Source organism: Nannospalax galili, unplaced genomic scaffold (assembly GCF_000622305.1).
Source record: "Nannospalax galili isolate Female #2095 unplaced genomic scaffold, S.galili_v1.0 scaffold237, whole genome shotgun sequence".
NCBI lineage: Eukaryota > Metazoa > Chordata > Mammalia > Rodentia > Spalacidae > Nannospalax > Nannospalax galili.
The window spans coordinates 1,566,425-1,579,790 of record NW_008339924.1 but is presented as its reverse complement, the minus strand read 5'-3'; the positions used below and the strand labels follow the sequence as shown (position 1 = coordinate 1,579,790).

General features: G+C 42.4%; 1 protein-coding gene across 7 annotated transcripts in view; it reads right to left on the bottom strand.

Annotated features, from left to right (window-relative positions):
• The window catches only part of Ppp6r2 (protein phosphatase 6 regulatory subunit 2), a 109,909-nt gene that overhangs the window by 53,493 nt on the left and 43,050 nt on the right, over positions 1 to 13,366 (bottom strand). For 5 of the 7 annotated variants that reach the window (XM_008834751.3, XM_008834750.3, XM_008834753.3 and 2 more), the window contains 2 exons: positions 2,900 to 2,982; positions 1,265 to 1,507 (listed from right to left, as the gene is read on the bottom strand). In XM_008834751.3, coding sequence (XP_008832973.1) covers positions 1,265 to 1,491 — 227 coding nt within the window. In that variant the 5' untranslated portion in view covers positions 1,492 to 1,507; positions 2,900 to 2,982. Of the gene's footprint in view, positions 1 to 1,264; positions 1,508 to 2,899; positions 2,983 to 13,366 lie in introns of those variants that run through there. The other 2 variants (XM_029564349.1, XM_008834755.3) reach the window with 2 other exon arrangements.

Below are 13,366 nucleotides of genomic sequence, written 5' to 3'. Positions count from 1 at the left end.
TGTGAGTTCAAGGCCAGCCTGGTCTACATAGTGAGTTCCAGGACAGCTGGGGCTACAGGGAGACCCTGTCTCAAAAAGACCAAAAAAAATAAATAAATAAATAAAATAAAAAAGAAAAAGCATGTCACAATTTACTGATCCTGTTCTAAGACCTTACCACCACACATATATACTTTATGCTTCCTCATAAGCATCTAGATCTATGTGTGCTATGTTACTTGACCTGAGCACTCTCTCAGGAACACTATAGGCTATGTGGCCTATTCATAGAATCTTCAGAGCCTGAAGTCTCGGCCTGACCTGTCCTTGCTACCCAAAACATCCTCCCAGTTCAGATTTTGCCCTTACTCAAAGCTCCAACCATCCTGAAACACTGCTCCCATGGGGCTTGAGAGATCGTTCAGCCGTTAAGAGCACTGACTACTCTTGCAGGGGACCCAGGTTCAATTCCCAGTACTCACATGGTGGCTAACAACCATTTGTTAACTCCAGTTCAGGGCATCTGATGCCCTCTTCTGACCTCTGCAGGCATCGCATGACACAGGTGCATTTATATACATGCAGGAAATATATTTATACACATAAAGTAAAAAAATAATAAAATATTTTTAAAAACACTGCCCCTTCCCTCATTTCCTAACATCCTGATCAAAAACTAAACAAAATATTTTAGAATGGGTGTGGCGGCACACACTTTAATCCCAACACTCAGGAAGAAGAGGCAGGTAGATCTCTGTGAGTTCTACCACAGCTGGGGCTATAGAGAGACCCTGTCTCAAAAAGACAAAACAACAGTAAAAAAACCAATCCAACATTTTAGAAAAAAAATTATGACGGGTTAGCACCACAAATGATAATGACATATTTCCTCTGAGTTAAACACCACAAAGTGAAGCATTTCTAAGGCTCAATCAATCACCTCTGTCCTATCTGCCCTTCTACTAGGCCTGGAACCAACTCTGATGGTGATGTGGCCCCAACTATTGGGTCTTGGGTACCTTTTTAATGACAGCATCAGTCTTTCTTTCAGCATATTGTCATTAATTGTTCCAAGATGTGCAACTTAACATAAATCCACTTAGAACTCAGAATGAGAAAACAAATGTCCAGGAGATGCCAAACTCTTAAACCTTACAAACACGATACCACAGTGGCTTCCTCAGTTCTCATGTGGAGTAAGCCTGCTCTGGCTATCCTCAGACACTGCCCACAGCCTCCTTAAGCAGTACCCAGTGCTGGCCTGGGTCACAGCCTCAGTACATACTTGAAGCGGACCTTCTCTTCCATGTCCAGGGGTGGGTCCTGTGTGATGAGGCTCACCAGCTCCTCCATACACTGCTGTCTACACAGGAAGTCCAGCAGTTTCTGGTTCTGAGCCTTACACTCTTGCAGGATGTCATCTTCATCCATCAATTCCTGCAGCGTCACATGTTCCTTGTCAAGGAGCTTGTCTACATGGGATGTAGTATTCAAATCAAACTTCCAGAACATGGTGGTGGCCACAGAGCTGCAAGCAAGGGCAAAAGAAGAGCTCACTCCTCCCTACTCTGTGAACTTACCCCTAGTCACACTAAACCAAAATCCAAGAAGCTCATCCCAACATGAATAGAAGCAATCCTGGGGCCCAGGATTATCAGACTTCTACAGGTCAGGCTCACCCCTCACCTCTGGGACCAGCGGCCTCTCCAGTTTCCCCTTGGCTGACCCACCTTCTGGTCCCACCCAGTACTCAATATGTCCCCAAAGGCTCTCATTTGTATTTGGCTGTGTGAGGCCTGTATACCCCAAAGTCTCCCAATGGTCAGTACCATGAATGCTCCTCCAGCCTAAGAAAGTTAAAACAAACCCACCTTCCTACAGCCTTGGTGGCGCACGCCTTTAATCCCAGCACTTGGGAGGCAGAGGCAGGCAGATCTGTGAGTTTGAGGCCAGCCTGGTCTACATAGCAAGTTCAGGCCATCTGGGGCTACAGGGAGACCCTGTCTCAAAAAGAGAAAATAAAATAATAATAGTAATAATAATAATAATAATAATCTGTATGATTTTAAAATAGCAGCAAAACAGAGAAACATCTGGCCCACCATTTTCAGCTCTGGTGGTCTGTGTTGTGTTGTTTGGTTTGATTCTTTGTGGGTTTTTTGAGACTCAGTCTCACTACATAGCTAAAGTTGCCTCAAACTCAAAATCCTTCTGCTTCAGCCTCCCAGGGCCTATAATTACAAGGATGTGCTACCACATGAAGCTGGCATTTTATTATTCTATCAACCAAATAAGCATTCCTTTGGACACAGTCATTTATCTGACCAGTATTATGCCCAGCAGACATTTCTCTACCTATTGATAAGGCAAGGAAAAGAATCTGTGTTATTGAGAAGAGAGAAAAGACATCATTAAGCTTAAAAATCATTAGAAAAAATATCCATGACCAAAGTTCTTAATATTCATGGTAAAGAGAAGTCACTGTGAAAATATAAACAGAACACATAAATAACTTTTAAACCAGCAACAAAGCAATAAAAAAAACACCAAAATCTAGTTGGTGGGAAATAGGAAAGAAGAAATAAAGAGTGAAGTGCTAGGAAGCGGAAGATATGAACTGAAATGGAAAAACTTAGCAGGAACAATGTCAACAGCTGTACATATGGGATAAATTAATCAGTGAAAACGTCTCTTGGATTGGATAGAATAAAATCCAACAATTTTACATAATAAGATATACTTCAAAACATTGAAAAGGGCACAACTATAACAACTGAATAACATACATCAGGTAACTATGAACAAAAGCTGAGGTACAATGTCATTATATGACAAACTGAGTTTAAGGCAAAAAAACAATGAAAGGTAATGATGTTACATACAGGTGAGAAAAAGATCCAACCAAGGTAGACATACATACCTTAAAGGATTCTACAAACTCTAGAAAGCAGCAAGGATAGAAATCCATACAAATAAAAAGTGTGTTGGCTCTGGGCATTGATCCTAAGGAAACAAAAACAAAAATTTAAATTCACACAAAAGATTGACATGGGGGCCAGGCATGAAGACTCCTACCTGTAATCCCAGTACTTGTAAGGCAGAGGCAGGTAGATCTGTGAGATCAAGGCCAGCCTGGTCTACATAGAGAGCTCCAGACCAGCTGGAGCTACAGGGAGACCTTGTCTCAAAGAACAAAAAACAACAAAAAAAGTTTCATAAGCCAGGCATGGCGGCACATGCCTTTCACGTTACCTAGCACTCGGGAGGCAGAGGCAGGTGGATCTCTGTGAGTTCAAGGCCAGCCTGGTCTACATAGTGAGTTCCAGGACAGCTGGGGCTACACGGAGACTCTATCTCAAAAGAGCCCCCCTCAAAAAAGTTTCACATAAATGTTGATAGCAGCTTCATTTGTAACACTGAAAAGATGGAATCAGCCCTAATACCCTTCAAAAGGCAAACAATGACATACAATGTGCTGCACTAAGAAGAAAGTATCTACACCTGCCCGGGCAGTACATAACCCAAACTGTGATAATACAGAGACTAAGACGGCCCCAAGAAAGTATCTACACCTACCCGGGCAGTATATAACCCAAACTGTGATAATACAGAGACTAAGACGGCCCCAAGAAAGTATCTACACCTGCCCGGGCAGTACATAACCCAAACTGTGATAATACAGAGACTAAGACGGCCCCAAGAAAGGATGACAGGCAAATTCATGAAGTGTTCCACATTTTCTTGCCTAAAATCCATATGCTGTAGAAACAATTAACAGGGAGATAACTTGAGATTATGGTTAGTTCTGGTTAATGTCCTATGAATTTTTCATGTACTATTTCAAATGTGTTAAGAACACATGTATTAAGTTCATGTAAGTGGAATAAAGTTTTATCAATGGAAAAAATGAACTTTTGTGACAGTGTCTCTCATCTACTATGCTAACCTCAAACTTGCTATGTAGCTAAGGATGACCTAAAACGTCTGATCTTCCTGCCTCTGCCTCCCTAGTGCTGGAATGAGGAATCAAACCCAGGGCTTTGCTGATTCTAGGCAAACATTCTACCAACTGAGCTATATCCCTAGCCTCCAAAGGAACTACTGATACCTGTAAAAACTTAATGAGTCTCTAAAAAATTATTACTGAGCAAAGTAAACCAATCCCAAAACTTAGATACTATGCGATTCCTTTTTTGTTTTTTTTTTGTTTGTTTGTTTGTTTTTTTGAGAAAGGGTCTCCCTGTAGCCCCAGCTGACTGGAACTCGCTTTGTAGACCAGGTTGGCCTTGAACTCAGAGATCTGCTTGACTCTACCTCCCAAGTGCTGGGAGGGCACCACCATGCCCAGTTCAATTCCATTTTTAACTTGTGAGTTGCTTTTTTTTCAAATAAGATCTCATATAAATTATATTGACCTCCAACTCACTATGTAGCTTAGGATGACCTTGAACTTTTTATCGCCTGCCTCTACGTGCCCCCTCCCCACCCCCAAGTGCTGGGATTGAGGACAGAAAGCTGGATCAACAGGTAAAGGCACTTGCCATCAAACCTGGGATCCACAAGGAAAAAACTGACTGCAAGTTGTCCTCTAAGCTTCATATGTGCCCCATGGCAAACATGCACCTACCCATGTAACAAAAAAATTTTTTAATTTATTATTTTTATGAGTGTTTCTCCTACATATAAGTACATCATGTGCATATAGTGCCATGGAGGCCAGAGGAGGGTGTCAGAACCTCTGGAACTGGAATTACAAGTGGTTGTGAGCTGCCATGTGGGTGCTGAAAACTGAACCCAGGTCCTCTGGAAGAACAGCAAGTGCTCCTAACCACTAAGCAATCTTTTCAGCCTCCCAAAATGAAATTTAAGACCCACTGTAGATGTGTCACCTAGGGCTGGGCACTTCTCAGGCGTATATTCTGTATGTATGACCATTCGTGGAACCCTGCAATAGCCTCCATTTGTTGCAAAAAGAAGCTTCTTTGAGGGGCTGGAGAGATGGCTCGGTGGTTAAGAGCACAGACTGCTCTTACAGAGGACCCGGGTTCGATTCTCACCATCCACATGGTGGCTATGAACCATCCTTAACTCCAGTTTCAGAGGAATCCAATACCCTCTTCTGACCTCCGAAGCATTGCACAACACAGGTGCACTCACATGCAGGCAACACACTCATACACATAAAATTTAAAAAATAGTAAATATATTTTAAAAAAATTTTTTTTAAAAAGAAGCTTCTGCTGGGCATGGTGGCACACACCTTTAATCCCAGCACTCGGGAGGCAGAGGCAGGTGGATCTCTCTGTGAGTTCAAGGCCAGCCTGGTCTACATAGTGAGTTCCAAGACAGCTGGGGCTACAGGGAGACCCTGTTGCAAAAAGACCCCCCCAAAAAAGAAGCTTCTTTGATGAGGGGTGTATGGTACATATGTCTGTAAATATAAGGGGAGAGGGTCTAAATGTGATTAAGAACTATTGCATGAAATTCACAAAAATGCAATAAAAAAATTTTTAAAAATTTAAGACTCAGGGACTGGAGAGATGGCTCAGCAGTTAAGAGCAATGACTGCTCTTACAGAGGACCCGGGTTCGATACCCAGCACCCACATGATGGCTACAAACCGTCCTTAACTCCAGTTCCAGGGGAATCTGAAGCCCTTTTCTGACTTCTGCGGTTGCATGACACAGGTGCACTCACATACATGCAGACAATACACTCGTACACATAAAATAAAAATAATAAATAAACTTTTTTTAATTAAGACTCAGCTGGGCATGGTGGTGCACGCCTTTAGTCCCAGCACTCGGGAGGCAGAGGCAGGTGGATCTCTGTGTGTTCAAGGCCAGCCTGATCTACATAGAGTTCCAGGCAAGCTGGGGCTACAGGGAGACCCTGTCTCAAAAAGACCAAAAAATAAATTTTAAAAAAATAAAAAATTAAGACCCAAGTACTGTGATTACAGGTGTGAGCTACCATGACTGGCTTTGGAAAAAAAAATCTATTTTCCACTTTTATTTTACTTGTGTTTTGCCTGCTTGTATGAAAGTGCATCCATGTTGTGCAACGCCTGTAGAAGCCAGAAAAGGGCATCAGATCCCCTGAAACTAGAGTTATGGACAGTTGTTAACTGTGGGTGCTGGGAACTGAACCTGGGTCCTCTGCAAGAGCAGTTCTTAACTACTGAGCCATCTCTTCAGTCCCCCTTTTTTTTCAATCTTTTTTTTTCTTTTTTGGGACAGGGTCTCCCTGTAACCCCAGCTGGCCTAGAACTCACTATGTAGACCAGGCTGGCCTTGAACTCGCAGAGATCCACCTGCCTCTGCCTCCCGAATGCTGGGACTAAAGGTGTGCACCACCATGCCTGGCATTTTGTTTTGATTTGTTTACTTAATCATTTTTATTTTATGTGTATAAGTGTTTTGCCTGCATGTATGTAAGTGTACTTGTGCATGAAATGTTAATGGAGGCCAGAAGAGGGCTCTGGATCCCTTGGAACTGGAGTTATGAAAGGTTGTAGCCACCACATGGGTGTAGGGAATCGAATCCAGGTCCTCTGCAAGAGCAGTCAGTGCTCTTAACCGCTGAGCCATCTCTCCAGCCCTATATATTTTTTTAAATGATAAAGTTTTAAAAATGGAGGACACTGTGATAATTTGATTGTCAACTTGGCAGAATCTATAATCACCTAGGAGACAAGCCTCTAGACATGCCTGTGAGAAGGGATTACTTAGATTTGGTTAATCTAAGGAATGGGAAAACCCACCCTAAAAGTGGGTAGCACCATTTTCTGGGTCCTGGATTGCATAAAAAGGTGGCAGTTCCCTGAGCACAAGGGTTCATTCATCACTCTTCCTAACTGTGGATGCGATGTTATCAGCTGCTTCAAGCACCTGTCACCTTGACCTTCCCCCCATGACAGGTTGTGCCTTTAACTGTGTGTCCAAAATGAACTCTTCCTACCTTAAGTTGTTTCTGTCAAAATATTTTATGATAGCAACAGGAAAGATAACTAAGACAGACAGATTATTGACTGTTGGTGGTTGGGAGTGTAGAAAAGAGAAGCAAATGGGGCTATAAAAGGTGATGTGATGGGCTGGGGAGATGGTTCAGCAGGTTAACGTACCTGTCACTGAGCCTGATGATCTGACCTTGATCCCCAGGACCCATATAGTGGAAAGAGAGAACTGACTCCCTTCAGTTGCTATCCTGTCCTCTGACATCCACATAAACACTGTGGCATATTCTCTCCCTCCGCCCCCTAATACATAAAACACACACACACACACACACACACACACACACACACACACACACGCCAAGCACACCACACAGATAAAACTTGGGAGGTTGGGGGCTGGAGAGTTGGCTCAGCAGTTAAGAGCACTGAGTGTTTTTGCAAAGGACCCAGGGTTCAATTCCTGGGAACCACATGGTGGCTAACAACTGCCCTAACTCCAGTTCCAGGGGTCCAACACGCTCTTCTGACCTCCACAGGCACTGCACAACACAGGTGCACTTATACTCATGCAGGCAATTATGTCAAAATAAAAATAATTTTTAAAAAACTCGGGAGGTCAAGTTGTATATGGTGGCACACACTTGTAATCCCAGCACTTTGGAGGCTGAAATGGGAATTTCTCTGGGTTCCAGGTCAATATAGGCTACAAGCGAGTTCCACATCAACAAAGGCTAAATAGCAAGACTTAGTTTCAAAAACAAACAAGTAAGCCAACAAACTAGGAGGTCTGAATAAAGTCAGTAGATTGTATTAGTGTTGATTCTTGATTATAATTCTGTGAAATGTTTCTAGTGAAACTGAACATAGCGGTAAAAGCCTGCAATCCCAGAATTTGAGAGGTAGAGGCAGGAGGATTAGGAGTTCAAGTTCAGCTACAGCTACTTAGGGAGCTAGAGGCTAGCCTATGCTACATGAGACCCTGGCTCAAAACAAATATACAGGGGTTGGAGAGACAACTCAGCAGTGAGGAGCACAGGCTACTCTTGCAGAAGGACCCAGGTTCCATCCCCAGCACCTGCATGGTGGCAAACAACCATCCTTAACTCCGGTTCCAGAGGAGTTGACACTGTCTTCTGACCTCAACAGGCACAGTAGGACATGGGTGCACTTACATATGCAGGCGAAACACTCATACACATAAAATAAAAGCAAATAAAACAAAAACAAATCTTGCATTGGTGGGAAAAGTGCACAAAGGGTTCTGTTATTTCTTACAGTTGATATAAACTCAAGCTATAAGGAAATATAAACACCTAGAAACAGAGAATACAAAACTTTCCAATACCCAATGTGTTATATTTGTAAATATAAGCCACATTATATCAATAAGTATGCCTCAATAGCTCCAGAAGACCATTATCTTGAAGATTTTTTTTGTTTTTTTTGTTTGTTTGTTTTTTTGAGACAGGGTCTCCCTGTAGCCCCAGCTGGCCTGGAACTCACTATGTAGATCAGGCTGGCCTTGAACTCACAGAGATCCTCCTGCCTCTGCCTCCCGAGTGCTGGGATTAAAGGCATGCACCACCACATCCAGCCTTTTCAAAAATTTTTATTGAGCTTTTGTACATTTCATGTAGTTCTTAATCAAATTTAGGATACCCCCCCAACCATCCCCCCGCCCCAGTGGACCTCATGCATTCTGCCATACATGCTAGGTCCTATGCAGTCAAGCATTTGTACCCAGATGTCCTTCAGTACAAATTCATCCACTGGAGTGTAGTTAGTCTATCTAGAGATCATAAGTAAGGTCTGGTCTCAAGCAGTTGGCGGGGCGGGGGGTGTTCAGAAAAGGTAGTGGTGACAGTATACAGAACATACTATGTGCATGTATAAATGTCAAAGAACAAATTTAATAAAAGTTAAAACACTTCTTCATTTCAAAAAGTACTCTAAAGCCATAGTAATCAAGACCATGTGTTACTAGCATAGGGATAAACAGAGTTACACCAAAGGTGGAGAACTGAAAGTCAAGAAAGAAAACCACATATAGATGGTGAACTGATTGTTTACAAGGGTGCCAAGATTGTTAAATGGAAAAAGTACAGTCATTTCAACAAATGGTGTTGGAAAAACTGGAATTCACAGTAGAACCAAGAAGCTAGATCCTTACTTGAACCACATATAAGAATTTACATAGCCAGGCCAGGCATGGTGGCTCATGCCTTTAATCCCAGCACTCAGGAGGCAGAGGAAGGTGGATCTCTGTGAGTTCAAGGCCAGCCTAGTCTACATAGTGAGTTCCAGGACAGCTGAGGCTACAGGGAGACCCTGTCTCAAAAAGACCAAAAAAAAAAAAAATGTGGTTTATAGTCATACAATGGAATGTTAGTCATTAACATAAAGAAATTCGGTTCTGGGGTAGGTGAGATGGTTTAGTGGATAAAGGTACTTGTAACCAAGTCTGATGATCCCTAGGTCCCACATGATAGGAGAACCAGCTCTGCAAGTTGTCCTCTGATCTCTGCATGTAGACACAGGCACATACATACACACAAACACATTAACTAAATAGATACATTTAGAAACTTTCGATAAGGGACTGGAGAGATGGCTCAGCAGTTAGGAGCAGCTGCTCTTGCAGAGGACCTGAGTTCGATTCCCAGAACCTACACGGTGGCTAACAACCATCTGTAACTACAGTTCCAGAGGAATCAGATGCCTTCTTCCAACCTCTGCAGGCATTTCACGACATAAGTGCAACTACCTACAAGCAGGCAATATACTCATACAAAATTTAAAAATAATAGATTTCTTTTAATTAAACAAAGCTGAGCGTGGTGGTACATGCCCTTAATTCCAGCACTTAGGAGGCAGAGGCAGGAGGATCTCTGTGAGTTCAAGGCCAACCTGGTCTACATAGAGAGTCCCATGCCAGCTGCGGCTACAGGGAGACAGGGAGAGCTTGTCTCAAAAAAAATAAAAAACATAAATAATGCAATTATTAATTTTTTGTGAAATCCTACTAGGGCAGGCAAATTTGATAGAAGTCACCAATCCTTTAACAGACTTTTACATAAACAAGTCTGTTTTCTGAGTCTGTGCCTGACTTTTAGAAGAAGAAAGTAGCTGTATAATATATATGTCATTGTGGATTACAGAAAGAATGAATACAAGCTTGTGACTCAAATACACAGTAGTATATAAATATCTGAGGAAACTTGGTACTAACTGGATGCCCTGAGTTTGCTCTCTGAAATGCCCATAATTTTAGTAATGGTTTACTGAAACATGTAACACCTTCAAGAGTATATAAATGGAGGGCTGGAGAGATGATGTTTCAGCAGTTATGAACACTGGCTGCTCTTGCAGAAGACTCAGGTTCAGTTGCCAGCATCCACATGGTAGTTAACAACCATCTCTAACTCCAGTTCCAGGTGATATGACATCATCTTCTGACCTCCATGGGCACCTCCACACACATGGTATACTTACATACATGTAGGCAAATATATATATATATATATATACACGTAAAATAAATTTTGTCTTTTTTTGAGACAGGGTCTCCCTGTACTCCCAGCTGACCTGAACTCACTATGTAGACCAGGTTGGCCTTGAACTCACAGCGATCTGCCTGCCTCTGCCTCCTGAGTGCTGGGAGTAAAGGTATGTGCCACCATGCCTGGCAAAATAAAAAAAATTTAAAGCTTGTGTTAAAGAGTATATACATGTCTGGAATCTTAAACCAGGTATGGTAGCACATGCCTTTAATCTTCGGTGTTTTCTTTTGGGGAAGCATAATCTATGAAATGAAAATAAAATTGATTTTCCTTTTTGTGGAAGTTTTCACATTTCTGATTGCTGGTAGCATTTAACACTATTCAAAATAATTCCTTTTTTGTGGTGGCAATGCCTTTAATCCCAGCACTCAGGATGCAGAGGTTAGCAGACTTCTTATGAGATCAAGGTCAGCTTGACCTATATGGAGCTCCAGGCCAGCTGGGACTACAGGGAGACTGTCTCAAAACAAAACAAAACAAAATTCTTTTTAAGTGTCTGCAGACTGGAACTGTCAGCTAAAGCAAGTTTTGCTTCTTTACGCACTTCAGAATGTAAAATATTGTGTCACTGGTCAGGCTGCTTAACAAGTTCACCAATGTGAAAAGCAGAGCGCAACTGTAAGTGTATGTCTTATTTGAACCTTTAAAACTCTGCAGCAGAAGTAGGACAGTGTTTTCAAAATCCAACACAGGAAATAACTGTTGTTGTTATAAAGACTAGATGAGCTAGGTGTGGTGGCGCACACCTTTAATCCCAGTACTTGGGAGGCAGAGGCAGGTGGATCTCTGTGAGTTCAAGGCCAGCCTGGTCTACATAGTGAGTTCCAGGACAGCTGGGGCTACAAGGAGACCCTGCCTCAAAAAGAAAAAAGACTTTAGATGAATATGTGCAGAGACAAACTGTAGTTGGATAGGGTATACCATCTTGTGCACAGATGGAAGCAATGTTTTGATATAAAAAAGGAGGGGCTAGGGAGATGGCTTAGTGGTTAAAAGCACTGACTGCTCTTGCAGAGGGCCTGGGTTTGATTCCCAGTACCCACCTGGCGGCTACGAACCCTCCTTAACTCCAGTTCCAGGGGAATCCAAAGCCCTCTTCTGACCTCCAAGGCATTGTATGACATGGGTGCACTCACATATGTGTAGGCCATACACGCACACACATAAAATAAAAATAAAATATTTTTAAAAGGAAGGGGGTGTCTGCTTATAGTGAATTTTATTCCATGGGCTTTGACAAAATGATTCTGTATTAATCATTTTTTCCTAGTTCCAAGGAGCTGAGTTTTAAAAGTTCATTTCCACTCTTATAGTACCTGTTTAAGTAAATGCCTACACTAGCCTGCTGATGTCACAGAAAAGAAGGCCATTTGAAATACTTACTGATGAATAGCCATTTTCTCAAGTGTGACTTTCAGTGTCTACAAATTATGTGTCATATTCCACTTGCACTGTTGCAATACACATTAGGAATTTTATGGCGGGGCTAGAGAGATGGTGCAGCAGTTAACAGCACAGGTGGCTCTTGCAGAAAACCAGGTTTGGTTCCCAGCACCCACATGGTGGCTAATAAGGGTCTGTAACTCCAGTTCCAGAGGACCTGATGCTCTCTTCTGACCTCTCTGGGCATTGCACACTCATACACATAAAAACAATAAATAAGGGGATGGAGATGGCTCAGCAGTTAAGAGCACTGGCTGTTCTTGCAGAGGATCCAGGTTCAATTCCTAAGCAACCACATGGCAGAAAACAATCATCTGTAACTCCCACTCCAGGGGACTCCAACACCTTGTTCTGACCTCTGCAGGCACTGCACCACACTAGTGTACTTAAACACATGCAGGCAATACACTCATACACATAAAATAAAAATAATAAATAAAATTTAAAATAATAATTTTTTTAAAGACCTGGGGGCTGTATGGCAAGGAACACAGTGCCAGACAGGAGAGACTTCCCTTCAAGTGGTTGGTCAAAGTGGTCCAAGAGACTCCCAAAATAACATAGGCTATTGCCAGAGCTCTTGGTTATCTCCCAGGACTGTAAGATAAGACCCTACTGCTGAAGACAGGACCTACTCTGGACACAGGACTTGTAGCAATGGAGCTGGAACTGACCTGGAAGCCTTCTACCTAAAGTTTAGCTCCCATAGTTTTGGTGGATACTATGCAAGCTGCTAAGGGAAAAAAAAAATCAATGGTCCAACCCAGCCATAAGACTAATAACCATAACAACCAGCACAGCAAACTACCTCTATTGGTGCAGCAGTGGCGCTGTTACCTGGGGGATCATCAGCAGCTACCTAATTCAATTTAAAGCCCTTTCTTTGGGAGTGAACTCATGGGTGACACTATAAACACAGCCAAATACACTGGCTGGGGAGGTCACAGATCCTAGACAAAGTCTTGTCTCTGTCATATCTCTAGACAAATGAAATTTCTTACCATATGCTAAATATGGATCCTTGTATTTGTAGACAAGTATATCATACACCACTAATCAAAGAAGCTTCTTTTTGCAACAGATGGAGGCTACTACAGAATCGCACAACTGGTCAGATACAGAGAATATATGTCTGAGAGATGCCCAGCCCGAGGTGACATATCTGCAGTGGAATGTCTACACCTAAGGCTTGTGGAACACAGTGGAACGGGAGGGGAGCACTAGTGCACCCTTCAACTCCCACCAATGACCTTATACAACAGAGAGTGATGCACACAAAAGGCCACAACTGGCCAACTTTTTTTAAAATTTTATTTTTAATATTTTAATATTTTATTTATCGGGACTGGAGAGATGGCTCAGCAGTTAAGAACACTGGTTGTTCTTGCAGAAAACCCAGGTTCGAATCCCAGCACCCACATGGCAG